At 44.0% G+C, this 27,073-nt stretch overlaps 1 protein-coding gene across 5 annotated transcripts in view; it reads left to right on the top strand.

Annotated features, from left to right (window-relative positions):
* Positions 1 to 27,073, top strand: part of SH3RF3 (SH3 domain containing ring finger 3) — a 399,165-nt gene that overhangs the window by 252,322 nt on the left and 119,770 nt on the right. For all 5 annotated transcript variants that reach the window (XM_053920589.1, XM_024552410.3, XM_053920587.1 and 2 more), the window contains one exon: positions 23,153 to 23,506. In XM_053920589.1, coding sequence (XP_053776564.1) covers positions 23,153 to 23,506 — 354 coding nt within the window. The remainder of the gene's footprint in view (positions 1 to 23,152; positions 23,507 to 27,073) is intronic.

Here is a 27,073-nt window from a genome sequence, read left to right as displayed (position 1 = left end):
GGTTGCAGAGGGGACTGCAGTGTCTGATCACAGCACTCAGCTGGAGAAGCCCGAGTGCCGTGAGCCAGCTCTCCCTTTGGAACGCATGCTGAGGCTGCAATGGCAGGAGCAGTCTGCAAGCCTTGTGGTGGTTCAGGACTGAGGCAAGGCCTAAAACCAGGTGCAAAGGAATAATCCCAGGGGTCAATTTATGCTTCTGTAAACCTTTTTGTCCTTAAAAGGGGATGAATGTGTGGTTGAAACTCTGCTCTTGTTTGTATTTCTTATTACTAAATCTGCAACACAATTTATTGGTTAACATGAACTTAAACATGTAAACTTTAGGGAAAATTTATTGGGTTGTCATTGGGATTTTTTAATCATAGTAAGTCTTCATACCCTATTCTTAGATCTAGCTGAGAAAAAGATGAGTATCTGAGAGATGGAAATTGAAATGTTAACTTTATTATTGATAAATATCAGTAGAGGAATATAGATCAGATCTGGAAAACAAAGAAACTTGCTAGTTCCTCACCCTCAAGCATAGGCCTTGGGACCTCCCCACCGGAGAGTGGAGACTGCAAACCTACACCTTTGCTTGGAATTGCTGCCTTGAACTAGAGCTGGGAGAGTGGGAAGAAGAAACAAGAGCCCAGTACCTTCAGCTTCTGAATGCACTATGGCCATGAAGGGTCAGTGAGGATGGACCAGAGACAGTGATATCCCTTCTGTTATATATGTATGCTTAGCATTTGCAGCTAAAATGATGCCATTTCTGCAATTTGCTTTAAAACATTACAGCGAAAAAATGGAGGAAGGCAGGCAGCAGATGAAACAAGAAGGCAGAGTGGAGGTGTTTGCTAATGGGGTGATAAGTGCATGTTTCTACTTTGTGTCTGTTATAAAAAGTTTAAAAAATACTGGGTCATACCTCTGCCCCAGTAATCAGATGACTGACAGGAAGGCAATAAGAGAAGAGGTCAGGAGTGCTCTTCCAGTGCAGGGTCAGCAAATCTCATTTCCCAGCTCTACCTCTGTAAGGCCAAAGCTAGAAGGTAAGTAGGCATGGCTGTGTCCCCATGCAACTGTTACAGAAAAGGACCCATTTGGGAGCCAACATACTATTACTGAAACAAGCCCCCACCCCCGAGGTCTCTCTGTTCTAGGTTCGTCTTTGCTCACCACGGGTACGAACTGTGGCTCTCTATACCAGAGTTTGGTAAAAAGGAAATGATCTATTTATTCAAAAGTTATACACGTTTTCAGTAATGGTGGAATGTTGCTGTTAAATCTCAAAGTCCCTTTAAAACACCCACAAACACACACACAGTCCTGCCTCCCCTTGCCAAGCCAGGCCAGTCAGGGGTACTGCATCTCAGGAAAGAAGTAGAAGTCCATAGTTTGGCTAGAGTCCCAGTTTCTCCCAGTAATCTGTGCTCAACTGGGCAGGTCTCTTGTAGTTCCCAGCACCATCAACTGTGTCACTGTGATCTCCAGTTCTCAATCCAAAAGCACGTGGCACCTCCTCGTGGCCTGCCAATGAGAGTCCTTTCACCCTTTTCTTCCTACATGTTCTCACATTATCCCCCATCCCTTGTGGCAGCTTGCCTTTTAACCCCAGCCTGGAACTCCTCCATAACCCCATTTCCAACTCCTCCCACAATCAGCTACACCTGTGAGCACTCCCATTTTCTCTGCCTTTCTTGGCTGCCATAGGCCAGGCAGGGGTGCCCCCGTGGCATGGAACAAACCATCTCTAAGCTATTGCTCAGGCATGGTAACCAGTAACCAGGGGAGCTGGATCCCAGTCACATCATGGGTCAAGTCACCCCCCCTCCCTAGCTCGCCTGCTGTTGTAATGCAAAACAAACATTTTGGCATATAGGTTTGAATCTAACCTGCTGTTACAGGTATGCAAAATAACTCTCAATCCCTGTGCTGTCACTTTTGCCAGCCCCCAAACTAGGCTTGTTGGAGGGCCCTGGGGCCTCTCAACCTATACCTCATTACACAACTACCCAGACATCAGTAGCAGGGGCACTTGTCCTCCTGGCCCTGTCCTCCTCCTCTGCTTCACTCTCTGGAATTCCATTTTGCTTCCCATTGTGGAATCCTTTCCACCTGCTGAGTTCTCAGATGCCTTGTGGTAGCATGATACAGGGGAAGTTCCCTACGGATCTGGAGCCTCCCCAAAGAGTGGGAGCTGGCTTTCAACATCAAGACACCACCACTCAGTTGGGTTCAAAGAAGACCTTTGCTAGAACTTCCCTGAAACCTCATGTTCCTACGAAATGACTACATTTCACACAACTGAAAAACACCAAAGCCTTTTACTGTACCTCACATTTTGCACAAAATGGGAAAAAAATGTATTAGTGCCATAACTTAGGAATCTCACCATAGGCTGATAGATATCCTAGCCTAATGTGGTCATTTGTTTTGTTTCTAATGATTTTCTGGTTATAAAAATAATAGCCAGCTATTGTTCAAAATAGGGAATTCAAAAAAGGGTGAAGAAGAAAATTAAAATCACCTATAATCCTATTAGTAAATATATGTGATTCATGTAGAAAAAGAATGAAATAAAATGTTGTTAGCATAGTGTTTTCTTTCCTTTATTTTTTTCTCTATATAAATTTATATATATTTTGAACAAATTTGGGATTGTGCTGCATAAGTATTTCTATCTTGCTTTTTTCATAAAATTGTGAGAATTTTCCAATGAAATTGTCACATTAGCTTCAAAGCCCCAGGCCCCTACAGTCTGTTCTGAGCACAGTAGTCGGGGGTCGTGTCAGAAGTCCCTTGGCTGTGGTAGACCACCCACCTCAGATCAAAGCCAGGACTTTCCAGGGTCCTGGCCTGGCTGCTCCCCATCACCTCTGCCCCCATCTCCACCTAGGAGACTACCACAGTTACTTTGGCCTCCTTCTCCTTCTCAGACACACCAGCCCACTCTGAGTTCAAGGCTTCTGCACTGACTGTCCCCACCCCTGCCTCTCTTCTCTCAGAGGTCAGCAGGCTCCCTCCTATGCCTCCTTCAGGTCTATCTCACAGGTCATTTTCTCAGTGAGGCCTTTCCAAGCCACCCTATGTAACTGTAACTGCAACCCTCTCCACCCAGCATGTCTTCCTCATACTTTTTCTCAATATACTGCCCACCATCTGACATACTAAATGTTATTTACTTGCTTATTGTCTGGGTCTCCAGGAGGGTGGGAGTTCTGTCTGCTTTTTTCACTGATATACCTTCAATGTCAAGCAGAGCCCCTGGCAAGCAGTAGGTGTCTAATACATGTGTGCTCACTAATCAGACTCCATTTTCTTTCTCTAGAACCACCCTCAAGTGGTTTGGGGACCTCTCCTCAGTCCACTTGAGCATGCCCCTTCCAGTTTCATCTCCCCGCTGCCCCAGGAATCCCTAACAACCCACCCAGATCTGCTTCACCATCTTACCACCTGCTCTACAGATCCCATTCAGTCTGAAATCTCCAGGACCTGAGCACATACAGCATGTGCACATGGGCAACCACACATGAGCTTCCTACCTACACCTCTCCCAACCTTGAAATACTCATGGCACTTTTGGTCCATGTTTGCAACCATTGAAATTAAGTTTCTTCCCCATTTAGCCCAGATTTTCTCTAAATAAATCTTTCATTCAGTTTGCATTATGAGTTATGAATAAATATCCTTAAGCCCCTTGTGACCGTGGAATACATCCCTAAGAAAAGTTCTGTCCATGAAAAAAAGCTCCACCAGCCACATATAGCCCTGCCCAGCTCATCTAGGCAACAGGGGCCTGGTGAGTGGCTGAGATGAGCTGTTTGCAGCCCCACCTCCAGCACACCCTCTCTGGACAGGCTTCATAACTTCTCTTAGCTGCTGGGTCCATGTGTGGGAAGTGGGGTGTAAGTCACAGCTCCTTCAAAGGGGTTGTTGAAGGCATGTGGACAAGTGCTGAGCACAGGGTGTATGTACATCATACTCCATAAGTAGATGGCACTGCATACACACACAAATGTAAGTTGCATTCATTCATAGACTAGATATTTATTGAGCACCTAGTATGTGCTCAGCACTAAGCTCATTAACCATCTGCGAAATGAGACAATTGCTTGCAAGAGGAAGGAGGAGGCTGTAATCTTCAGGACTCTGAGATCTTGACTGTCTTGTCATAGGGGTTGCCCTGAGATCTCAGAGAGAGAGAGAGAGAGAGAGAGAGAGAGAGAGAGAGAGAGAGAGAGAGACGGAGAGAGAGGAAATGCTTGCTATTTGGAGGCTCTCCAAGTGGTTGAAGGCTGTTTAAATTAAGCAGTGATGAAGTAGCAGGTTCAAATTTCAAGGCTCCAATAGCAGAACAATTCAGTGATGGTCTGACTGCTGTCCATAAACCTTGGCCAAGAATTTCTCTGTCCCTTGGCCCCAAAGGTAACCTGCCACAGGCAGTATTGGAGGCTCATGGAAACATAGGTCTTGCTCACTGACCTTGGGAGTTGATTTCCTATCCCAGAGAAGCTGCAGATGTACAAATGTCCCATCCTCTTCTTAGGTGCCTAGGGCCTATGACACAGATGGGACTGCAAGAATCCCTTTGTAGTCATACACCCTAGCACAGCTGGCTATATGTTCAAGGTTGGGCTTCCCTTGAGGAGAGGAGGAAGGGGTGGGCCATTCAGAAAGGCTCCTGGCTTTCAGATTGGTGCCACACAGTGGGCCAGTGCAGATGAGCAGAAGAGGACTTTTTCCTTCCCGTCCAGCAAATGTATCTCTTCTCCCCTCAATGTCAATGGCTTTCAGTCTTTTTGGATTGTGACTCATAATGAAGTATGCATTTTACATTCCACCCAAGTGCATGCACATCAGTGTTTATGTGAAACTAACCAAACATTTCCTGGAACTGCTTTTACCCTGAGCACATGTAATAACATTCTGATATATATTCTTTAAGGAATGCTGGTTGGACCCACTAAATTGATAGAAAACCACTGGTCTTAGGTATTGGTCTCCAAAGTGGCATTCATACAGTTCTGTGAGTAAGGAAAGGAAATACTACAACTTTTATTCAATTTATGGTTTAATTTTTTATATTTGAACAACTTTAATTACAATATTGTATGTTTTATGATGGATATAATATAGTGACCTACTGGAATATATATATAACTTATTGGATGCATATGTCCAGAAATGCTTTACTGTTTGAGATGCCCAATCAATGAAAAGGTGGGACCCACTGGTGAAGCTGCCACCTGCCTTCTGAATTTTGAATTCTGAACTCGGTGACAGCCATATATCTTTTACTGCACTCACTCCTTCTTCCTTAGCTGCCTAAGATCTGTGGCCACTGGGCAGAAGGGCCCTGTGAGATTGTGTACTGCACACCGGGGGGCAGGGTACTGTTCCAGGGTTTAAGCATCTCTTGGCGGGGAGCATGTGCCTCCTGCTGGTGCCACCTTCCTTCCTAACAGAGACATCCACTAGGGGCTCTCACAGAAAGTGGAGAATAAATGGGCCTCTTCCTATTCTCCTTGGCTGAAAAACAACCGTTTTGTCTCTTTTTAAGTTTGTGTTCAGGCAAAATTTTCACGGGGTCCTTAAACTAATCTCAAGACTTCTAATAAGTGATTCCTCTGATAACAGGGCACATCCTGCTAAGTTGCTACTCAGAACTTTACTGTTTGTGGGCCTTTTGCTTTCACACATTCTTAGGAAATGAGTGAAGTTTTCTGTTTTCTTATTGTAATTTGTATCAGACTCTTTTGAAATCTCCCTTCGCATGGTCCTCCATTCTGAAATGAGACTATGATGGCTGGCACAAGAAAGAAATATTGCCCACTATTAAGAGGCTGAACTCAAAGAATGGGAAGCCTCACCCCCATGGTAATTGTAGTGCCCAGGGAGTTAAGGGTGGACCACCTTGAACAGAGGCCCGGAGAGAGGGAGTGCTGTGTGTGTTTTCTGGTTGGTGCAGGATGCCCTCACTAAGTAAGAACACACTGATCTTCTGTTGCAGGGTGGCTTGGGAGGCCCACGTGGAGGTGGTAGTTGTGGCATTGAGGTCATTTTCTGGGCTCATGGCCATGTTCCATGTGTCAGTAGAAGACCAGAGTGCCCTTCCAATTCTCAGGGCCAGCAGCAGATCACATAGGTTACACATGAATGCCACTGTCATCTGCATGAGGGCAAAGGGCAGATTTACCAAAGTGCTCCATAGCTGTGCCACACCGCCCTCCAGAGTTGCTCACAACTTAGAGGCTGGTGAAACAACCCCTCTTCTTCATGTGTTTCCAGGGGCTGGTGGAACGACAGAGCCCTCATGGGAGGCGCCTTGGCAACTGACTTAATTGGGACTTTGTCTAGTCTATGAGAACAGGATGCTAAAATGATTAGCATCTACCCCATTTCCTACTTTAATTTTTAGGTATCATTACTTTTTTTCCATTGGAATTACTGACACTAGTTAGTAAAATTATATGAATTTCAGGTGTACAATTCCATAATTATCATTTGTATATTGTATTGTGTTTACCACCCCAAGTCAAGTCCCCTTTCATTATCATTTATCCCTCTTTACCCTCTTCTACTTCCTCAAAGTGTCCTATCCCTCTGGTAATCACCATACTGTTGTCTGTCTATGAGTTTTGTTTTTTTGCTTAATCCCTATACCTTTTTCACCCAGCCCCCTAATCACTTCCCTCTGATAGTTCTCACTCTGTTCTCTGTATGTATAAGTCTGTTTCTATTTTATTTGTTAGTTTATTTTGTTCATTATATTCCACATATAAATGTGAAATCATATGGTATTTGTCTTTCTCTGATTGGCTTATTTCACTTAGCAAATACTCTCCAGATCCATCCATGCTGTCCAAAAGGTAAGATTCCCTTCATTTTTACAGCTGTGTAGTATTCCGTTGTGGAAGTGTACCCACAGCTTTTTATTCATTCATCTCATGAGTACTTGGGCTGCTTCCAAATCTTAGCTATTGTAAATACTGCAGCAAGGAACATAGGGGTGCTTATATTCTTTTAAATTAGTGTTTCAGGTTTCTTTGGGTATATTCCCAGAAGTGAAATCGCTGGGTCATGAAGTAGTTCCATTTTTTTTTTTTTTTTGAGATAACTCCATACTGCTTTCCACAGTGACTGCATTAAGGGTTCCAATTTCTCTACAAACTCACCAACACATGCTGGATCTTTTTCACATTTTTTATTGTTATTCAAGTACAGTGGTCTCCATTTTCTCCCCACCACTCCCCCCCTCAGCCATCCCTACTTCCCACTCTTGATCCCCAACTCTAAGGTGATATCTCATTGTGCTTTTAATTTGCATTTCTCTGATGATTAGTGAGATTGAGTGTATTTTCACATGCCTTCTGGCCTTCTGTATGTCCTCTGTGCAGAAGTGTCTATTCAGGTCTTTAGCCCATTTTTTAATTGGATTGCTTGATTTTTTGGTATTGAGTTTTATAAGTTCTTTATAAATTTTGGATATTAACCCCTTATCAGATGTATTGGCAATTAATGTTCTCACATTCAGTGGGTTGTCTTTTTATTTTATTAATGGTTTTCTTTGCTATGCAAAATTTTTTAGTTTCATGTAGTCTCGTTTGTTTGTTTTTCTTTTGTTTTCCTTTCCTGAGGAGATATATCAGAAAAAAAAATACTGCTAAAGAAATGTTTTAGATTTTTACTGCCTATATTTTCTTCTAGGATTTTTATGGTTTTGAGTCTAACATTTAAGTCTTTAATCCATTTTTAGTTTATTCTTGTGTATGGTGTAAGAAGTTGGTCTACTTTCATTTTTGTTGTATATATCTGTCCAATATTCCCAACACCATTTATTGAATACTAGATACAATGCTATTTACCTCATTGTATGTTCTTGCCTCCTTTGTCAAATATTAATTGACCATAATGGTGTGGATTTATTTCTGAGCTCTCTCTTCTGTTCCATTGATATATGCCTCTGTTTTTAAGCCAGCACCATGCTGCTTTGATTGCTATGGCCTTGTATCATAGTTTGATATCAGGTAGTATAATTTCTCCAACTTTCTTCTTCTTCCTCAAGATTACTGTGGCTATTTGGGGTTGTTTGTCATTCCATATAAACTTTTGGATTAATTTTTCTAGTTTTGTGAATTATGCCATTGATATTTTGATAGGAATTCTGTTGAATCTGTTGATTGCTTTGGGCAGTGTGGACATTTCAATGATGTTAATTCTTCCTATTTATGAATGTGGTATATGCTTCCACTTATGTGTATCGTCAGTTTCTTTCTTCGGTGACTTCTAATTTTCTAAATGCAGGTCTTTTACATTCTTGGTATTTATTCCTAGGTATTTTATATTTTTGATGCAATATAAATGGAATTGTTTTCTTAGTTTCCATTTCTGATTGTTACACCATTATTGGTGTATTAAAATGCAACCAATTTCTGATTTACTTTGTATCCTGCTATATTACTAAATTCACTTATCAGTTCTAGTAGTTTTGGGGTAGGAATCTTTAGGATTCTCTATATACAGTATCATGTCATCTGCAAATAATAACAGTTTTACTTCTTCCTTTCCAATTTGGATGCCTTTTATTTCTTTTCCTTGTTTGATTTCTATGGTTAGAACTTCCAATACTATGTTGAATAAGAGTGGTGAAAGTGGGCATCCCTTGGGAATGATTTTACCTGTGGGTTTGTTATATATGGCATTTATTATGTTGAGGTATGTTTTGTCTTTGCTGAGAGCTTTTATCATAAATTGGTGCTGAATTTTATCAAATGCTTTTTCTGTATCTATTGGTATGATAGCGTGATTTTTATCCTTCATTTTATTTATGTTGTGTATCACATTTATTGATTTGCAAATGTTGTACCAATTTTGCATTCCAGAATAAATCCCACTTGATCATGGTGCATGATCTTTTGAATGCATTGCTGGATCCTGTTTGCTAATATTTTGTTGGGGTTTTAACATCTATTGTGTATCAGGAATATTGGTCTGTCATTTTCTTATTTTGTAGTGTCTTTATCTGGTTTTGGAATTAGGATAATGATGGCCTTATAAAATAAGCTAGGGAGTTTTTCTGTCTTTTGAATTTTTTGGAATAGTTGGAGAAGGATAGCTATTTATTCTTATTTGAGTGTTTGGTTGAATTCTCCTCTGAAGCCATTTGGTCCAGGACTTTTGTCTGTTGAAAGTCGTTTTATTTAAATTATCACCCGAGGACATGTTTATTGATTTTTTAGAGAGAGAGGAAAGGGGAGAGAGAGAGAAACATCAATGTGAGAGAAAAACATTAATCTGTTGTCTCCTGTGTGCACCCTAACCAAGAATCGAACCTGCAACCTTCATATGTGCTGTGACCGGAAATCAAACCCAAACCTTTTTTGGTGTATGGGATGACACTCCAGCCAACTGAGCCAACCAATCAAGCTGTTTGTTGGGAGTTTTTTGGTTACTACTTCACTGTTCATATTTTCTGATCCTTCCTGATTCTGTTTTGAAAGATTGTGTTTCTAGGAATTTATTCATTTCATCCAAATCGTCTAATTTGTTGGCATAGAGCTTTTTAAATATTTTTTTACAATTCTTTACAATTCTTTGTATTTTTGGTGTCATTGTTACGTCTCCTCTTTCATTTCTGATTGTATTTATTTGGGTCATCTCTTTTTATTTTCCTCGACAAATCTGGTTAAAGGTGTATTAATCTTACTTATCTTTTCAAAGAACTAGCACTTGGTTTCAGTGATCCTTGTATTGTTTTTTTTAAACCCTATTTTGTTATTTCTGCTCTGATCTTTACTATTTTCTTTCTTTTATTCACTTTGGGTTTTGTGGGGTTTTTTGTTGTTCCTTTAAGTGTAAAGTTAGATTGTTTATTTGAGATTTTTCTTGTTTCACGAAGTAGGCCTCTGATGCTATGAATTTCCCACTGAGGACCACTTTCACTGTGTCCCATAGATTTTGGGCTGTTGTGTTCTCATTTTCATTTGTTTCAAGGTATCTTTTGATTTCTTCCTTGATCTAATTGTTAACCCATTCATTGTTTAGTAACATGTGATTTAGTCTCCATATCTTTGTGTGTCTTTCAGTTATTTTTTCTTGTGATTGATTTCTAGTTTCATAGCAATATGGTCAGAGAAGGTGGTCAGAGAAGATGCTTGATATTACTCCAATCTTCTTAAATCATTGACTTGTTTTGTGTCCTAACATGTGGTCTATCCTAGAAAACTTTTCATATGCACTTAAGAAGAATGTATATTCTGATGCCCTGTGCTGAAATGCTCTGAATATATCAATTAAATCCATCTGATATAGTGTGTCATTTAAGGACACCATTTTCTGTCTGAAGGTCTATCCATTGATAATAATGGGGTGTTAAAATCCCCCGTTTTGCCTGTATTACTGTAGATCTCTCCCTTTAGGTACATCAAGATTGCTTCATATATTTAGGTGCTCCTATATTGGGTGCATAAATATTTACAAGGGTTATATCCTCTTGTTGGATTGCTTTATCATTATGTAGTGTCCTTCTCTGTCTTTTTCTGTAGCCTTTGTTTTAAAGTTTATTTTATCAGATATAACTATTGCTACCCTAGCCTTTTCTTTCCATTTGCATAAAATATCTTTTTCCATTCCTTTACTTTTAGTCTGTGTGTATCTTTTGTTCTGAGGTGGATCTCTTGTAGACAGCATATTGTTTTCTTATCCATTCAGCTATCCTATGTCTTTTGATTGGGGTATTTAATCCATTTACGTTTAAAATGATTATTGATAGGTTTGTATTTATTGCCATTTTATTCTTTGAACTATGTTCTTCTATTTGTTTTTTCTTCTCTTTTTTAAAGAACATTCTTTACCCCTGGCTGGTATGGCACAGTTTGTGGGAGCATTGTTCCATAGCCAAAAGGTTGCAGGTTGATTCCTGGTTAAGGCACATACAGTTTCCGTGTATAAAATACCCAGTCTGGGCACATACATGAGGCACCCAATTAATGCTTCTCTCTCACATCAGTGTTTCACTCTCTCTCTTCTTCTTTCCTTTCCTCTCTTTCTAAAAGCAATGAAAAAGTGTCCTCAGCTGAGTGTAAAAATAATAATAATAAAAGAAGATACTTTAACAATTCTTGTAATACTGGTTTGGTGGAAATGAACTCCATTAGCTTTTTCTTGTCTGGGAAGAAAGCTTTTTCTTCCTTTCTTCTTAGCTTTTTATTTCTCTTTTAATTTAAATGATAGCCTTGCTGGGTAAAGTTATCTTGGTTTTAGGTTCTTGCTTTTCTTTACTTTGAATTTTTCATGCCAGTCCCTCCTGGCCTGAAATGATTCTATTGAGATATGAGCTGATAATCTTATGGGAAGCTGTCTTATAGGTAACTGTCTGTCTCTTCCTGCTTTTACAATCCTCCTCTCTTTGTCTTTAACCTTTGGCATTTTAATTATAATGTGTTTTGGAGTGGGCCTTTTGGGTCCATCTTGTCTGGGAGTCTGTGTGCTTCCTGGACTTGTGTGTCATTTTCCTTCCAGGTTTAGGGAAATTTTCAGTGATTGTTTCTTCAAATAAGTTCTCGATTTCTTGCTCAATGCAGATGACGGTGCACTTCACGTTGCCCCAAAGATCACTTAAACTACCCTCATTTTTAAGAATTCCTTTTTCTTTTTACCGCTCTAATTGGGTGTCTTTTTCTACCTTGTATTTCAAATCACTGATTCAATCCCTGCTTCATCCTACTAGTTTTTCTTCATTTCAGATATTTTATTCTTCATTTCTGTTTTTTTTTAAGTTTCTGTGTCCTTTTTCATGCTGCTATAGTTCTCACTAAGTTTCTTGAGCATCCTTATAACCATTCTTTTGAACTCTTTATCTTATAAATTGCTTTCCTCCATTTCATTTAGATCTTTTTCTGGATATTTCTCCTGTTCTTTTATTTGGGTCATGTTTCTTTGTCTCCCAATTTGGGTGCCTCTTTGTGTTTATTTGTTTATTTCTATGTGTTAAGTAGATCTGCTATAACTCACAGTCTTGGTAGGATTGCCTTATGTAGTATGTGTCCTCTGGGACTGAGTAGTGCAGTCTCCTTGATCACCTTCACTGGGTACTCCAGAAGTGTCCCTTGTGTGGGTTATGTGGGTCTTTCTGTTGTAACTGAATCTTGATTTCATTGGCCTGTCCACATATGCAGTTAACCCTCAGGCTGCTTGACTGTGAAGATCAACCCAGACCAAAGTATATGAGCTGTTGTGCAGGTGCTGACCACATGGCGTAGAATTTGCCTCAGCAGGATCTGGCACCTGCTGAGATCTCTTTTTGTATATGCTACTTGTAAAGCTAATTGGATCCTGCCCTGATGTCTGAAGCTGGCTACTGGATGTGTTGGTTCTGGGGACTCTGGTGCAGGCCAATTTCAGATGCTTCCTGTTACTTCCCATTGCCCTGGGCAACCTGTTTGGAACTACAAAGCAATCCACAGTTTGTGGCTGCTGCTGCTGCTGGGCCTGGGTGAGTGCAAGAAGAATTAAGCTGTATACCAAGGCTAGCTTTTACTAGGAGCGGGCATTGGGGCAGGTAAGCAAATGCTCCAAGGCACCCTGAGATCCACCTTCACCTGTCTTTGCCTTCCGGCTGCCTGTTAGTCTGAGTCATTGAAAGAGCCTCTAGCAATACTCAAGTTGCATGAAGAAAATTCTCAGTAAGTCACCAGGCAGAGGGCAAGTGGTATTAACCAGATCTATACAGGTTCAAACTCAGGGCCAGTGCTGGGTGTGAGGCTACTCAGCAACTATCCCAGGGTATACCAAGTCTAGTTGCCCTCTGCTGGATGCTTGCACACCTCTATAGTGAGGCGACATCTCGGGGAATCGTCAAAGTGAGGCCAGCAGAGTTTATCAGGCCCAAACAGACCTGATATGGCTTTGTGAAGGGAGGACTCTGCACCAGTTGGGCATGCAAGAGAAAAATTTCCCCTGTTCTAGAGCCACACAACTCAGTCTGTCCCAGGTTCTGTCAGGAGCCTGATCTCATCAGGGTAGGCTACAGGGAGGGAATTAGGAGCAGGGGAGGTGCTGGTCAGGCTTGGGGGAAGGTGGGAGGACTGGCCTCTGCCCCAGAGGCACATAACTCAGTCTGTTCCAGATTCTTCCCAGACCTCTGCAGGGTGGAGCTGCCTGGACCCTGGAGAGTTGTTCTAGCAGATCTCTTGTGATGGGAAAGTGCCAGTCAGGTTCGTGGGAAAAGGGCAGAATGGCCTCCAACTCAAAGCCATACAATTCAGTCACTGAACACCCCCTGAGTCGGCCCATATCTCTATACCCTGACCCAGGCAGGTTCAAACTGCACAGGGGGGTTGACAGGGAATTCTGAGTGTGGAGCTATTATATTCCCCCAGTCTGATGCCATAGGGAGGGGCATGCTCCACCCAAGGAAGTTGGTGTCTGCAGTGCCAAAAAGTGACTCAACACTGGGGTCCCAGCAGCTGTCTCCTCAGCTCTCTCCCCAGCTCTCTCCCCAGAGCACAAACCCCAGGTTCTCCTCACACAACTCTAATCCAGTCTGCCTTCACTCCCAGGGTGAGTAACTGTGATGAGATTTTGTACATTGGCCCTTTAATAAGGTGTGCGTGTATGTGTCTCTAGTAAACTCCTGTCTCTCCCTGGGAAACAGAATCCCTGCCCATTTTCACAGCCAGTTGTTCTGTAGGCACCTCTTCCTGGCTCTGGTGCTCTGGGCTGGGGAGCCCAGCATGGAGTTGAGACCCTAAGCACCTCAAGGGGAACTTTTGCAGCTGAGATATCCCTCCAGAATCTCAGCTGCCACCTCTGGGAGCAGGGCCAGCCCTTTTGGCATCTCCACTCTTCCTACTGGTCTTGATGTGGCTTCTATAAATCAATGGTCCTAAGACCTCTTCAGCTAGTCTTCAGTTGGTTTATTTTAGGGAAAATTCCAGTTTGGTCCTGGGAAGAGGTGAGTGTAACATCCACTGTTCTTGGATCTCTAGGCATCATTTTTTTCAAAACCCTTGCCTATACTCCCTCACATGTGTGGCTAGGCAATTGTCTATGTGGTTCAGGCCTAAACCTTCATCAATTTTTTAAAAATTATTTTTCAATTACAGTCGATATGCAATATTTTTTTCAGTTGTACAACATAGTGACATTTTATATAACTTACGAAGTGATCACGCTGTTAAGTCTAGCACCCATCTATCATATATAGTTATTATTGTCTTATTGACTATATTCCCTATGCTGCATTTTACAATCCTGTGACTGTTTTTATAACTTGCAACTTGTACTTCTTAATCCTTTCATCTTTTTCATGCAATCCCCAACCCCTCTCCCATCTGGCAGCCATCAATTTGTTCCCTGTATCTATGAGTCTGTCTCTGTTTTGTTTGTTCATTTATTATGTTCTTTAGATTACACATATAAGTGAAATCACATGCTATTTGTCTTTCTTTGTCTGACTTAACTTCATTAGCATAATTCCCTCCGGGTGTATCCATGTTGTCCTAAATGGCAAGGTTTCATTTATTTTAATGGCTAAATAATGTTCCATTGTATGTATGTACCACCTCTGATTCATTCATTCATCTGCTGAGGGACGCTTTGTTTGCTTCCATATTTGGGCTATTGTAAATAATGCTTCAGTGAACATAGGTGTACATATGTCTTTTCAAAATAGTGTTTTGATTTCTCTGGATAAATACCCAGAAGTGGGATTGCTGGGTCATATGGTAGTTCTATTTTTTAATTTTTGAGGAACCTCCATACTATTTTCCATAGTGGCTGCAACAATTTGCAGTCCCACCAACAGTGCACGAGGGTTCCCTTTTCTCCACATCCTCACCAACATTTGTTGTTTGTGGTTTTGTTAATGATAGCCATTTTGATGTCTATGAGGTGATACTGCATTGTGGTTTTAATTTGCATTTTGGTGATGATTGGTGATGTTTAGCATCTTTTCAGATATCCATTGGCCATGTTTATGTCCTCTTTGCAGAAATGTCTATTTAGATCCTCTTCCCATTTTTTTGAGCAGATTGTTTGGGGTTGTTTTTACTATCAAGTTGTATGAATTCCTTATGTAGTTTGTAGATTAACACTTTATTGAGTGTAGTATCGGTAAATATTTTCTTCCATTCAGTAGGTTTTCTTTTCATTTTGTTGATGGTTTCCTTTGCTGTGCAAATATTTTCATTGGATGTAGTCTCATTTGGTTTTTTGTTTGTTTGTTTCCCTTGTCCAAGTCAATGTATCAAAAAATATTCTTAAGGGTGACATCTAAGACTTAACTGCCTTTGTTTTAGGAGTATCATGGTTTCTGGTCTTACATTTAAATCTTTATTCTGGGGAGTGGTTGTACATGGTTTAGCTTCATTTTTTTTTGCATGTATCTGTCCAGTTTTCCCAGTATCATTATTGAAAAAACTGTCTTTACCCCATTGCATATTCTTGCCTTGTTTGTCATACATGAATTGATCATATAGGCATGGGTTCATTTCTGGGTTTTCTGTTCTGTACCATTGATCTATGTGTCTGTTTTAATGCCACTAAAATGCTATTTTGATTACTATAGCTCTGTAGTATAGCGTGATAACAGGTAGTATGATATCACCCTCCAACACTGGAGGGTTGGATAACCCTCCAACACTGTTCTTCTTTGTCAAGATTGCTATAGTTATTTAGGATGTTTTGTGGTTCCACATAAATTTTAGGGTTAGTTGTCCTAGCTCTATGAAAAATGCCATTGTTACTTTGTTAGGGATTACATTGAGTCTAGAGATTGCTTTGGGTAGTATGGACATTTTAACAAAAGTTAATTCTCTCAATCCATGAGCACTGTATCTTGCATCTCCTTCATTTTCTTTCTTCATTGTCTTATAGTTTTCTGGGTAGAGGTCTTTTACATCCTTGGTTAAATTTTTTCCCTGGTATTTTTTGATGAAATTGTAAATGGAATTGTTTTCTCATTCATTTTCATCGCTGGATATTTTTTATTTTAAACCTCAGTTTTCTGAATAATTGCCTCAGTTTGCCAGCCCACTTTGACAACATAACTAGAGCCTCCCCTGTATATTTCAGTCACCCTGAGGGGAAGAACAAGGCTTCAAGGGCAAACCTGGAGAGGACAGAATGGAAAAGAGGCAGCTTCTTCCCTGTGCTGGGTAAGGTGAGGGTTCACTCAGGGTTTTCTAGCAGCCAGGTACCGGGTTTCCATGGTGCTATGTCATTGCTTACCACTTTGTGGGGATGGAAATAATCTCAGAAGGTGCACAAAGAGTATTTGTTGAATGAATGGAACAGTGGGACAATGTTGGCACATGCCATTACAAATGTCTAGAGTTCAATGTCCTCAGTAAATAAGAGTTTGGCATTGTTGACAACTGTGAGGTCACTGCCACATAATCAAAATAAAAGGAAGAAACAGAAATGGCCTTCCACCCTCAGTAACTGTAGCTGGAGTCCTCCCAGTGTGAGAATTTGCCTTACCTAGTTTTCATGCCAAAAATTTGGTCTGACTTTTAAAGACTCACATTTGAATATGTGAAGTGAACCCAACCCATTCAATTGCCAAAGACAGAGATACATCTCAATGGATGCATTAGTTTTTTACCTTAAAGATGTAGCAAGATCACAAAAGCATCCCTACGGTCTGCAGTAAAAGCAATGATGGCAGATGCAATGTGATGTGCTAAAAGGTGTGGCAGTGCTGCTTGGTAAGCTGTATGATTTGGAACAAGTTACTTAAACTCTCTGAGTCTCAGTTTCCTCATCTGTGAAATTGCTATGTTAATATCACCTCAGAAAGTTGGTGTAAGAGTCAGGCAAGCCTTTGTGGTGATGAAGGTAGATCTCAGGTGTGTTTGGCTGGTGGTCATCACCAGGCCACTTGTCTTATTTTGGTAGCTTTTCTCCTCAAAGGCTGTATGTAGCTGTGTTCCAGGTATGACCTTCGGAGAGGAGGATAAGGGCTGTCAGAATTAAAAGGAAATCATTCTGTTCTTGCCCACCCTGCTAATAGTTTAGTCTTGTACAGACTGAAGTGTTTTACAACCAAGAAGCACTTATTGATGCAGCTCAGCTGTCTTTGCTGGCCTGTCTTTAATGAAGTGGGAAGATCTTGATACTTCTCCTGACAAATGTTTCAGGCAGGCGAAGGGCATTCTTCATCTGCTCTTGAGTTTGTGACACTCTAAGGAGTAACAGGCCAATGTGGTGAACCTGTCCTGCATTAAAGGAAATACCAAGCAGAAACTGCTGTCTTTGGTCATGTGGATATTTGGTGGGTCAAGAGAAGCCAAAGTTACAAAGTGGTGTTCTGGAGGCTCATGACTCAAACGGGATCTGTCAAGAGCAGCTGCTTTGTCTTCTGGGAACTTAAAGAAATGCAAAAACTTGGGCAACATCCCAAACCTATTGAACCAGAATCTGCATCTTTAACAAGTGACCTGAGTAAGTCCACACTGAAGTCCTAGCTTACTAGGGCTGGCTCTCCTGTTACTGCCACGGTCCTAGTGCCTAGAACAGAGTCCTGCACACGGTAGGTGCTCAGAAGAGGTTTGTTGTCTGAATGGTTTGTCCATGAAAAGATTCATATGTCGTCTTTCTTTAAACTGTCCGCACTTGCTCTCCAACATGCCTCCCCCTTCACTTCCTGGATTTCCATGAAAGGAGCTGCTTCCCTCCCTCAGTTTTCAGTCACAAGCTCTATTTGCAACTTGTTGCAGATGTGTTGAGATTAGACTTCCTCCCTCTGGGCCAGGATGGAGGAGTCACTATGCCCCTCTATTTCCTGTTATTTTTCTTGAGAACTGCTGGGAACCTCTTACCCCAGTGTCCTTACTTTCATGTTTTATCTGATGTCATCCTGTATGTCTGTTTTCCCAATTGTATCCCTTTTTTAAAAAGTCCTCCTACATACATTCAGTTTAAAGTCCTCTCAATCAGAACTAGTGGTTTCTGAGCAACTGTGCTCTGCACAGGCCCCCTGGTCTGGCACTTTCCCAGACCAAGCACCAAAATCCCATCCGGTCTCAGGCTCCCCAAGGGGGTCTATGGCTCATGTAAGCTGCTGTGAGAGAGCCTCCTTTATTCAACCTGATCCCCAAATTCAGGTGCAGCTGGGATGCTACAACCAACTCCAACAGGCCACTTGCAGAACTATTTAAACAGTGGAAAGAAGGAACTCTTTAATTCTTCTAACTTTTCTAGATGTTTCTATGGTTGGAGGAAAGAGTGGTTGTGGAAGAATATCACAGCTTAGCTAATAAAGTCGGTGAAACAAAATCTTGAAACGAGGGTTGCTAAGCCACAGAAGCAGGACACAGAGTCCCTGACAGGGGAGTGACCTTGGCTGACAGTTACACTCCCATTGCCAAGACTGGACCCATCGTGGAGGAAAATGTTTCTGACCGAGCTGGCCTGGCCCATCTGATGCCTTGTCCCCAGGAGTATGTGACTGTGGGCTGGCTCCTCAGAGGGTCCTGGAGAGCAAGAGGGAGCAGGCCTTGTAGTGGATAAACAATCCTCTGATGATTGAGCAAATTCATTAAGATGTTTAAAAATTGGGGCTACCACTTTGTTTCTATTTTGTATGGAAGTTGAAAACGTCTTCTATTTTCATTAAAAAAATCAAAATTGGAGTTATTGGATGCATTGGTTAATCACTGATTTTAGAGTTATATGGGTAATGAAGGTATAGTCTGCCTGAGTGTGCTGTCTGTGTGGCTGGAGGTACACACTTGCGATACAAGTCAGGTGACCCCATATGTGGATGGAGCAGCAGAGCCTGTTCATTCCCAGATGAGTGTCTTGGCTGAGAGAGGGGAGCACCCTAAGGCAGGAAGCACTTGTCCACCCCTTCACAGTTGGCAGTCAGCTGCTACTCACAGCATGATCTAGTATTCTGGTTGGGAGAAAGGACGGGAAACCTCCCAGGTGTTTGTTCATTGTCTCCTCAGCTGTCCCCCAAGATCCCCCTGGTCCTATGAGGCAGGGCTGCAGCACCTACTCTGGGCAGAGCAGAGCTATCTGGTTTCCTCAGTTGGAGTAGGAGGTGATGGGAAATTATGACTGCTCTGAACAGGTCTGATGCAGGAGTCACTGCCACGGGCAGATGTTGGTAGGTGCAAGTGTACTGCAATAATGGGCCCATGTGGTATAGATGTATGCATCCAGAGAGAGACTTTCCAACTTGGACGCTATTGGTGGCGCCAGCTGCCAGGCCCATCCCTAGCCTTGTGTAACATTGCAGCTTCCCTGGACAGTGAACTTTGTCTCTGGAACCAAGTCCCAGAGATGAAGCATTTCCATGGCATTTGTCAAAGTCTAGCAAGCCAAGGTCTCCAGGCATGGGTGGTCAATTACTAGGTAATTTTCTTTTTTTCTCTCCTCTTCTTTTCTTTTCTTTTCTTTTCTTTTCTTTTCTTTTCTTCTTTCTTTCTTTCATCTATCATCTCTGTCTCCAATAAGATGTCACTTGTCACCAACAGCAATTCAAGTAAAGAAGACAAAACTGAACTGTTTGTTTCATCAGTAGTCCTTTCACTGGAAGTTCCCTCGCCTCATGCAAAGATGTTATGGGCTCTAGGGCCATGATAAAATATTGAGAATAAACCACTTTGGAAGCAGAAGTTCCTATTTTTCCTATGGTTTCTTAAAAGCACTATCTTCAATGGAAATGTATTGTCCCTCACTTTCAGCACCCACAGTGGGCTTTGGATTGTTAAGGCATGAGTGAGAGAAGCATGATGCCCCTGCACCCTGGTTCTCCATGGAGAGCGAAAGGGCAGTGTGGTTATTTGGAAGCAACCCCTGGAACACACGTTAAGGATTGACGCATGCCATGGTGGGCTGCATGGCACATGGGGGGACAGACAGCACTGCTGCAGGACCAGACAACACAGTCCTCCTGGTGGCTGTGCTCAACTCCTTTATGGCCCTGTGTGTTCACCAGACCTGTCAGTGCCTGGATTTCCAGGTTTTGAGAATGGAATTTCTAATACTGACTCAACAGAGTAACGGTAGAACTAAGCGAGACAGTCCAGGTCCACTGCTTTGAGGAAAAATGGAATTATTTTAGTCCAGCCTTGAGCTCATAATTTCTACGTAATTACGTTCTAAGTGGAGACATATGGTGGGTAGTGTTTAGACCATATTCCGATACCCATAAATAAGGAATATTGTGCCTTCCTGCTTTTCTGTTTTGCTCCTGGCCCTGCAGGGTGGGTGCAGAGCACTGGGGTTCAGGAAGCTGACTTTGGAGAGCCCCATGCAGGGCTGTGGGAGGGAACAGGTGCTTCTGTGTTTTTTGAGCTAGGACTGTTGAGGAAGCAAGTGAAAAAAGGCATAAAATAGAGCAAAACAGTGGAGCCTGGTTAGAAGAAGCATTTCAAAGTAAATGATCCTGGATTTAAATCACATGTTTGGGGGCTTGGAGTGAGTTTTTCATAACCTTCCTCTGAAAGACAGGTGTTGTAATGAAAATGCTGGCAGCCCAGGCAAGGGCCTTCTGAAGACATCCGTGTGTGTGATCTACCTGGCCTTATAGAGATGACACATCTGTGCTCTCACTGCTTCAATTCAGTGGAGCTTTGTCTTTTTTTTTTTTTTTTAAGTTATCAGGATGCTAGCAATGGCATACCCTAGTGGTGTACCCTAAGCAAGAGCCTGGTGTTTTCCTCCACAACACAGGGCTGAGGAAATTTCCCAATCCAGTTCTGAAGCCAGATTCCACTGTGTGTTGGCCTGGCCGCCACCTGGTTCCAGCCCACATTCTGGGCTCATCCAAGGACATGGGTATGATTCCAAGGTTGCCTTTATCTGCCTGAAAAGACCTCCTGCCTTTGTTGATTTCCTTGCTCCCATCTGAACCCTATGTACCATTCCAGACTCTGCTTAGTTCACTCCCCAAGCTTCAAACTGCCTCCACGTAGTAGCCTCTGCTGACTCACCCCTTCTCTAAACTGGCATCTTGGGCTGTGCTTTACCCTCAGCACTGAACTCTGCACTGCATGGTCTTTGCCTCTTTCTGTTCTCCCCGCCCACCCACCCACCCTAGCTTGCAGATATGTTGGTGTTCCAGCAGGGTCCTGTGTACTGCCTTTTCCCCTGACCTCTTAGACAGGGGGCTGACCTTGGCAGTGAGCATGGAGGGAAGGAGTCAGGGACTGACCTTGAAAACTTCCCTGACCTGTTCTACTCCCCTGGGAAGTGGCCTGGGGAAGGGGAAACTGCACCCTGCCAGAACAGGAGAGGCAGGGGAGCATATAGGGCATGGCATGCACTCTGGGTACTCCCTTGCTCCCAGAGCAGCACAGCTTGGCCAAAGTGTAAAGAAGGGAGGTTAGTCTTTGATGTGCCTTACTCTTCTTTCACTGTCTGTCACCACTGGCCTTGATGGTCCCTTCCCTGGACACTACATGCCATAGTCCCACCTGGCAAAAAAAAATTGTGGGTGTGTGTAGTCATGACCACGCTGACTCCTATCCCATGCCCTAAACAGGGGAACCGACTCCAGGGCCACTTCTGACCCCATGGTAATTATGTGGAGACCTGCTGAGGGGTGGCATGAGGCAGCTGGCTCTGCCTGGAAAGTCTGAAACTCTGGGTCTCCAGGCTTGGTCAGGGCAAATATTCCCCTAGAGATCACACAGAGCTTATGTCCAAGGCTAGAAATTTAGGAATGTGACATCTGGAAAGAGAAAAATTGAGTACAGGGATGGTGCCACAGCCCACCTTGCAAACCCAGCAACCACTGTGCTGGCATGTGCTCTGGCCACAGTCCAGCTGCGTGCTGGCTCCATCAAGAAGCTGGGCAGGGCACCCACCCTGCTGGTGTAGGTGTCACTGTAGCCTCTGCTTTCCAACAGCAGCATCGCCCAGTCATGCAGGACAGGGTGTGTGCTAGTCCTGCTCAAGATATGACTCCTACACCCTTTCTGTCAGGTGAGAAGAAAACAAAAAACAATGGCTTAGTTCCCTCCTGCTTAACTTCATGCTTCCTGGGGTAGGTCCCAGGAGGCTAGCTGACATTCACTCCATTTCTTCTGCTACTTCTGAAAAGATGAGGGAGAAAGAATAGGATTCTGCAGACATTTATCTAGCATAATGGAATTTTTCTAACCCATCTTGTGGTGCTGGTCCCAAGCACATTCTCATATCACATTTTCTTCCTGGCCACGCTGAACAGACTGGCTCCCTCTGCTTCATTTCTTCAAACACTGTAAGTTCCACCTTTAGGTATGAACTTAGGTTGAGCCAAGTGCAGCCCCAGAGGGAAAGGGCTCTGCTGTACACCTTGAATGGAAAACTTGCTCCAAGTGTAGGAGTCAGGGGCACACTCTAGCTCCTGGAAGATGAATTGACCCTTCATCTAACCAGAGGCCCTGCCAGACCCCTAACAGGAGTACAAGGCCCCTGTCCTCCCAGAGCCCCTTCGTCCTCCAGGCGCTTCCAGCTTGGCCCCCGGAGTACTAATGCCCAGTTACCACAGGCTGGCATGGACTCAAGCAGGATCAAACTCTTCTCTGTGAAGGCACCTACTATTTTGTGGTGCAGGTATGTGAGCAGGGAAGAAGTTGTGCCCTGAGTCCTTGTGAATCGCTGGAAATAAGGCAGTATTGACTCCTCACGGGCCAGGGTCAGGGCAGCCCTGGTTCTTGGCAGCCTGCTGCAGGCTCTTACCCAAAAGAACACCCATGGATCCTATTCACGTGGCCAGACTTACCTGCCACCTGCATCACCAGTGGTTAGAAAGTGTGTTCTGGTCACATGCCTTGACTTCTCCTACCAGAGTGACTAGATGGTGCAAGGCAGGCCAGAAACCTATTGGCATGGTGAATGTTGGATGGTCGTTGGGCACTCCTTGCTCCCCTCTCTCTGGTCCCTCAAACATGGGCAGCCAGGGAAAGACTGGGGCTGCATTGGGGCAGATGTGGTAGCCAGCTCTGGGAAAACAGCACTACTATAGTGTTTCAATAGTCTTCAGACGGCATGTCACCCTTTGTTGGGTTTTTATTACACCATTCATATTGGATACCCTGCTAGAAATATCTGACCGGTTTGAACACATTGTCAATTTTTAAATGTGAGTACAGGCTGGAAGAGCTCAGAAAGCTGGGTGTAGCCTGTGATCGTTATTTAATGAAGCCCTCTCTCCCCCTTTCTCACTTAGCTCAACGACTCTGCCAAGGAGCTTATTGAAATGAACAAGCTCTGCCCAGCTGCTGTATCTGGCTGCCATGCCTCATTGCCCTCTGACCCCGGCACAGTGGCCAGTATGGCCCCATGTCCCACTTTAAGCAGCACAGGGGCAGTCAGTTCCTTTCAACAGCGTGTGGACGGCAAGAAGAACGCCAAGAAACGCCATTCCTTCACCGCGTTCAGCGTGACACACAGGTCTTCACATGCCACCAGTCACAGGCATTCCATGGAAATTAGTGCTCCAGTTCTGATCAGCTCCAGTGATCCCCGGGCTGCAGCCAGGATCGGGGACCTGACTCATCTGTCCTGCAGTGCTTCTGCCCAGGTAACATCCTCGGGGGATGGACAGGGAGGAGCTGGGCATCCGTCCCTGGGCCTGGGGGCTGCGTCCATCCTCAGCTTGGAGCTCAGCATCCTGTCCCCTGAACTAGCATGAAGGAGGCCAAGGCAGCAGACCCTCTGGGGTGAACTGTGATTCTCTTCTTACTGCCTGGTCTCCAGGACCCACTGAGGTTGGTAGGGGTGTCTTCCTGTCCCTACCAGGGTAAATATGTGTCTGATAACTCTCAGCATTCAGTGAGGTGCTTTTCAATGGTCCATCACGCAATAGCCTTTGAGTAGCATTATTCCATCTCAGTTGGCATTCAGTCTCTGATGGTGTTGTGGAAAATATCTTGGTTTAATGCCAGGATGCTTTTAGGAGTTAGCATTTGCCAACTCCTTTCCCTTTCACCAGAGAGTGAAAAAGCTAGAGCTCAGAACCAGAACTGACTACACTTTTTAGTCCTTATACCAATATTCTAACAGATACCTTCTATTTCATGGCACCAGTTCTACTTCCACCAGTCGGATAAAGGACAGGAGAGGACTGAAGGGAAGGCAGCCTTATTTTCAGTTAACCAGCCAGGGCTGCTGAGCATCTGGTCTCTACATCCTGCCATTCCTGGGGACTAAGTCCATAGCTCACACCCTCAGTGTTCCCTGGAGTTCTGAAAACAAGCAAGCAGGGCCCATGGGTGTCACAACCCATGAGTGTCACAGTCTGTGCTCTGCAGTCTGGCTCTGCTGTACTCAGCCCTCAGAACAGGATGGGAACAGATTTTTTAAAAAGTTGTGCTCCACTTTTTTCCACAAAGATTAAAGTGCTGAATTAGATTATTTTAGAGATGGCTGGGACCATGAGACCTATTTTCCATCAATTCGACTTGAAGTGAAACTTGTTACCAGGCTGTGGAATTTAATGAATGTCATCACAAAGGGCTAGAGGTCAAGAAAAGCAGTTTTCACCTGTCTCTCTGTTCCAATTTAATTCATTTGCTGGGAATAGTAAGGGGTGATGCTGAATGGCTGGAAGTTAAGGAGGAGCTGCCACATGCTATTTCCTATAGGCCTCGGTATGCTGGCTGTAGTCGGTTGCACCAGAGACCTGCCCCCAGCTCTGTCACTGGTCCAACGCCGCCTTCCTGACTCTGTGTCGCTTCACTGGTTTTGGACATCACACTGTGATATCCATCCCTGGGCTGGCCCAGGGACTTATGCAGGGCAACTAGGGCATGCCAGACAGTAGGTCTTGCCATGGCCACAGCACCTCATGGATCCTTTGCCCCACTAGGCTGGACTTGCTGTGGGGCGAGGACTCAGTACCAGAGTTCTGTGACTGGGGACCAGATGTAGGCTTTGTGATCATGCACCTGGAAAAATCTAGCCCTGTTGTAAGCATGCATTCATTGACACACAGGCCTCCATGTGCTAGGCTGGCATCATGGGGACAGGCTCTAGGCTTGTAAAACAGAGAGCAGGAGTACCCAGGCTCATCAGTACCCTGGATCGTGGGTCAATGCCAGCCCTAGCAAGTATCTAGCCAGCCCCTTGAAATTCCCATGCCCTCAAGATTTGGTGTGTCCATCCAAGCCATGACACAGAATGCCTTCACCAATAGTATGGATTTGGGGCCCTTGTGAGATGACAGGGATGGTCATCTAGAACCCAGACCAACCCTATCTACTCATGTGCTCTCCCTTCACTGCAACACAGGTCTTTCCAGGCCACATAGGGAAGGGGTTTTGTGAGGCATTGGGGCGTGGGGTCCATCAAGTTTTCTTCTGGAGCACAATGGTGGCTGTTATCATTGATAATTATTAAACTCCCATTGAAAGTTGCACAGTAGTCTGTAGAAAGTTCTGAGCAACTGGCCTGTGTGCCCTGGAAGAGCTGGCAGCTGGAGTGGAGAGGGGCAACTGGGCTGAGCCTGATTGCCTGCTCCCAGCCAGGATGATATGCAGGGCCTGGGTAAGTGGCCCCAACTGAGTCCATCTGTAAGATAGACTGTAATGTGACCCCTGTGTGCCTATTACTACATATCAGAAAGGGCCACCCAACATGAGATGATCCTGCTGCCATTTAACTGACTTGATTCTAAAACCCTGTGGAGGAACATGAACCATATAAAAAGCAAATACCCCCATACTCACGGCCATACCCACAGCATTGGCATGGCTGAGCCATGCCAGGGGTGAGCTACATGGACAAGGGAGCCTCAGTGGCTGAGTTTAGGCTCCTCAATGTCACTGATTCATCTAGCTGTCTTTTGTGTTCCTTTAAAATGAAAAGGATGTGTGGGGGGTGTGGTTTCTATAGAAATGGCCCTAAAATACAGTAGCTGTGACAAAATGCTCAGGGTCCAAGCCTCAGCAGGCAGCCAGGCAAAACCTAAGGGCCTGTCAGGTGCATTTGTCCACCTCTGTCAGCTGCTGTGCCTCTTGTCATTCCCTCCTCTGCTGCTTTCCCTCCCCTGCCGAGGCTTCCTCCCCTGGGTAGCACACCTCACCCTAGGGAGAACCAGTAGCTTTAGTTATTTTTACTCATACATGAGGAAACAAGCCCAGATGGTGTGGGCAATGTGTCAGTGCTGTGCTCATCCAACAGCTCTCCCTGCCTCTGGCTCCTGTCAGGAGTGGTGTGGGCATGAATCCAGGAAGTGGATGTCATTTAATCCTTCCTCTTGTATAAAATGTTCAGGAATGACCTCAGGCCAAAGGAGAGGAAACAGGAAGATGCCTGTCAGTCCCTACAGAGAGCAGCTGGCACTCTATAAATGCAGGTCTTGGACCTGGTACGGTGCAGTGTAGGACAGAGAGGACCCTGCTCACTAGCAGTGTTAACCAAGAGTTGCTGAACTTCCCTGAGCCTATGGAGTTGTCATTAGGAGACAAGTTCAACACTGTACTTGCATCTCGTGACCCAGAAAAGCTGTCTAGTTTCTCCTGTGCCTCAGTTGCCTTGTCTATTAAATAGAGCAATAGTGGTGCCTCCTGGCTGGCTTGCTATAGGGTGATGTGAGCAGACACAGAGGCCTCCCCTCAGCTGAGCCTGTCAGTCCTGTCTGTAGTGGTTCTCTCTGCTGTGCAGAGAATCAGGGAATAAGTTGTGAGCTCCAAGATGTCAGATACGACTCTCAGGGCTCTGGGTACCTCATCTGTCTACTTATCGCTCTCTGCTCCAAGAGTTTCTCTCTGATGTGGTGCAAGCAGAAGGTTCTGGAAGGCTGGTAGTGGATAAGGGTGGTTGGGTTCAAGACTGCCTGCAGTCACAGGTCCTATCTCAGAAGCCTGTGTTCAGTTAGCCTTACCATGGGCCAATGTCCACTCCTGTCAGTGCTTTCTGGCCTATCCGCAGTGACAGGCCATATATGGTGCAGTGCCCTAGCGTCCAACATCTACTACCAGAGAATTCTGAGCACCCATCCCCCAGAATTCACTGCACACCATTATCACCTGGAGGACTGAAAAAATCCAGCCACCTGTTCCCCTCAGGATAGTCATGACCCTGCTCACTTCACCCTGACAGCTAGGAGGCACTGATGTTGATCCATTTCACAGATAGGGAAACTGAG

This window comes from Desmodus rotundus, chromosome 3, assembly GCF_022682495.2.
Source record: "Desmodus rotundus isolate HL8 chromosome 3, HLdesRot8A.1, whole genome shotgun sequence".
Lineage (NCBI taxonomy): Eukaryota > Metazoa > Chordata > Mammalia > Chiroptera > Phyllostomidae > Desmodus > Desmodus rotundus.
The sequence above is the reverse complement of the archived record's forward strand: the minus strand, read 5'-3'. Positions and strand labels throughout refer to the sequence as shown.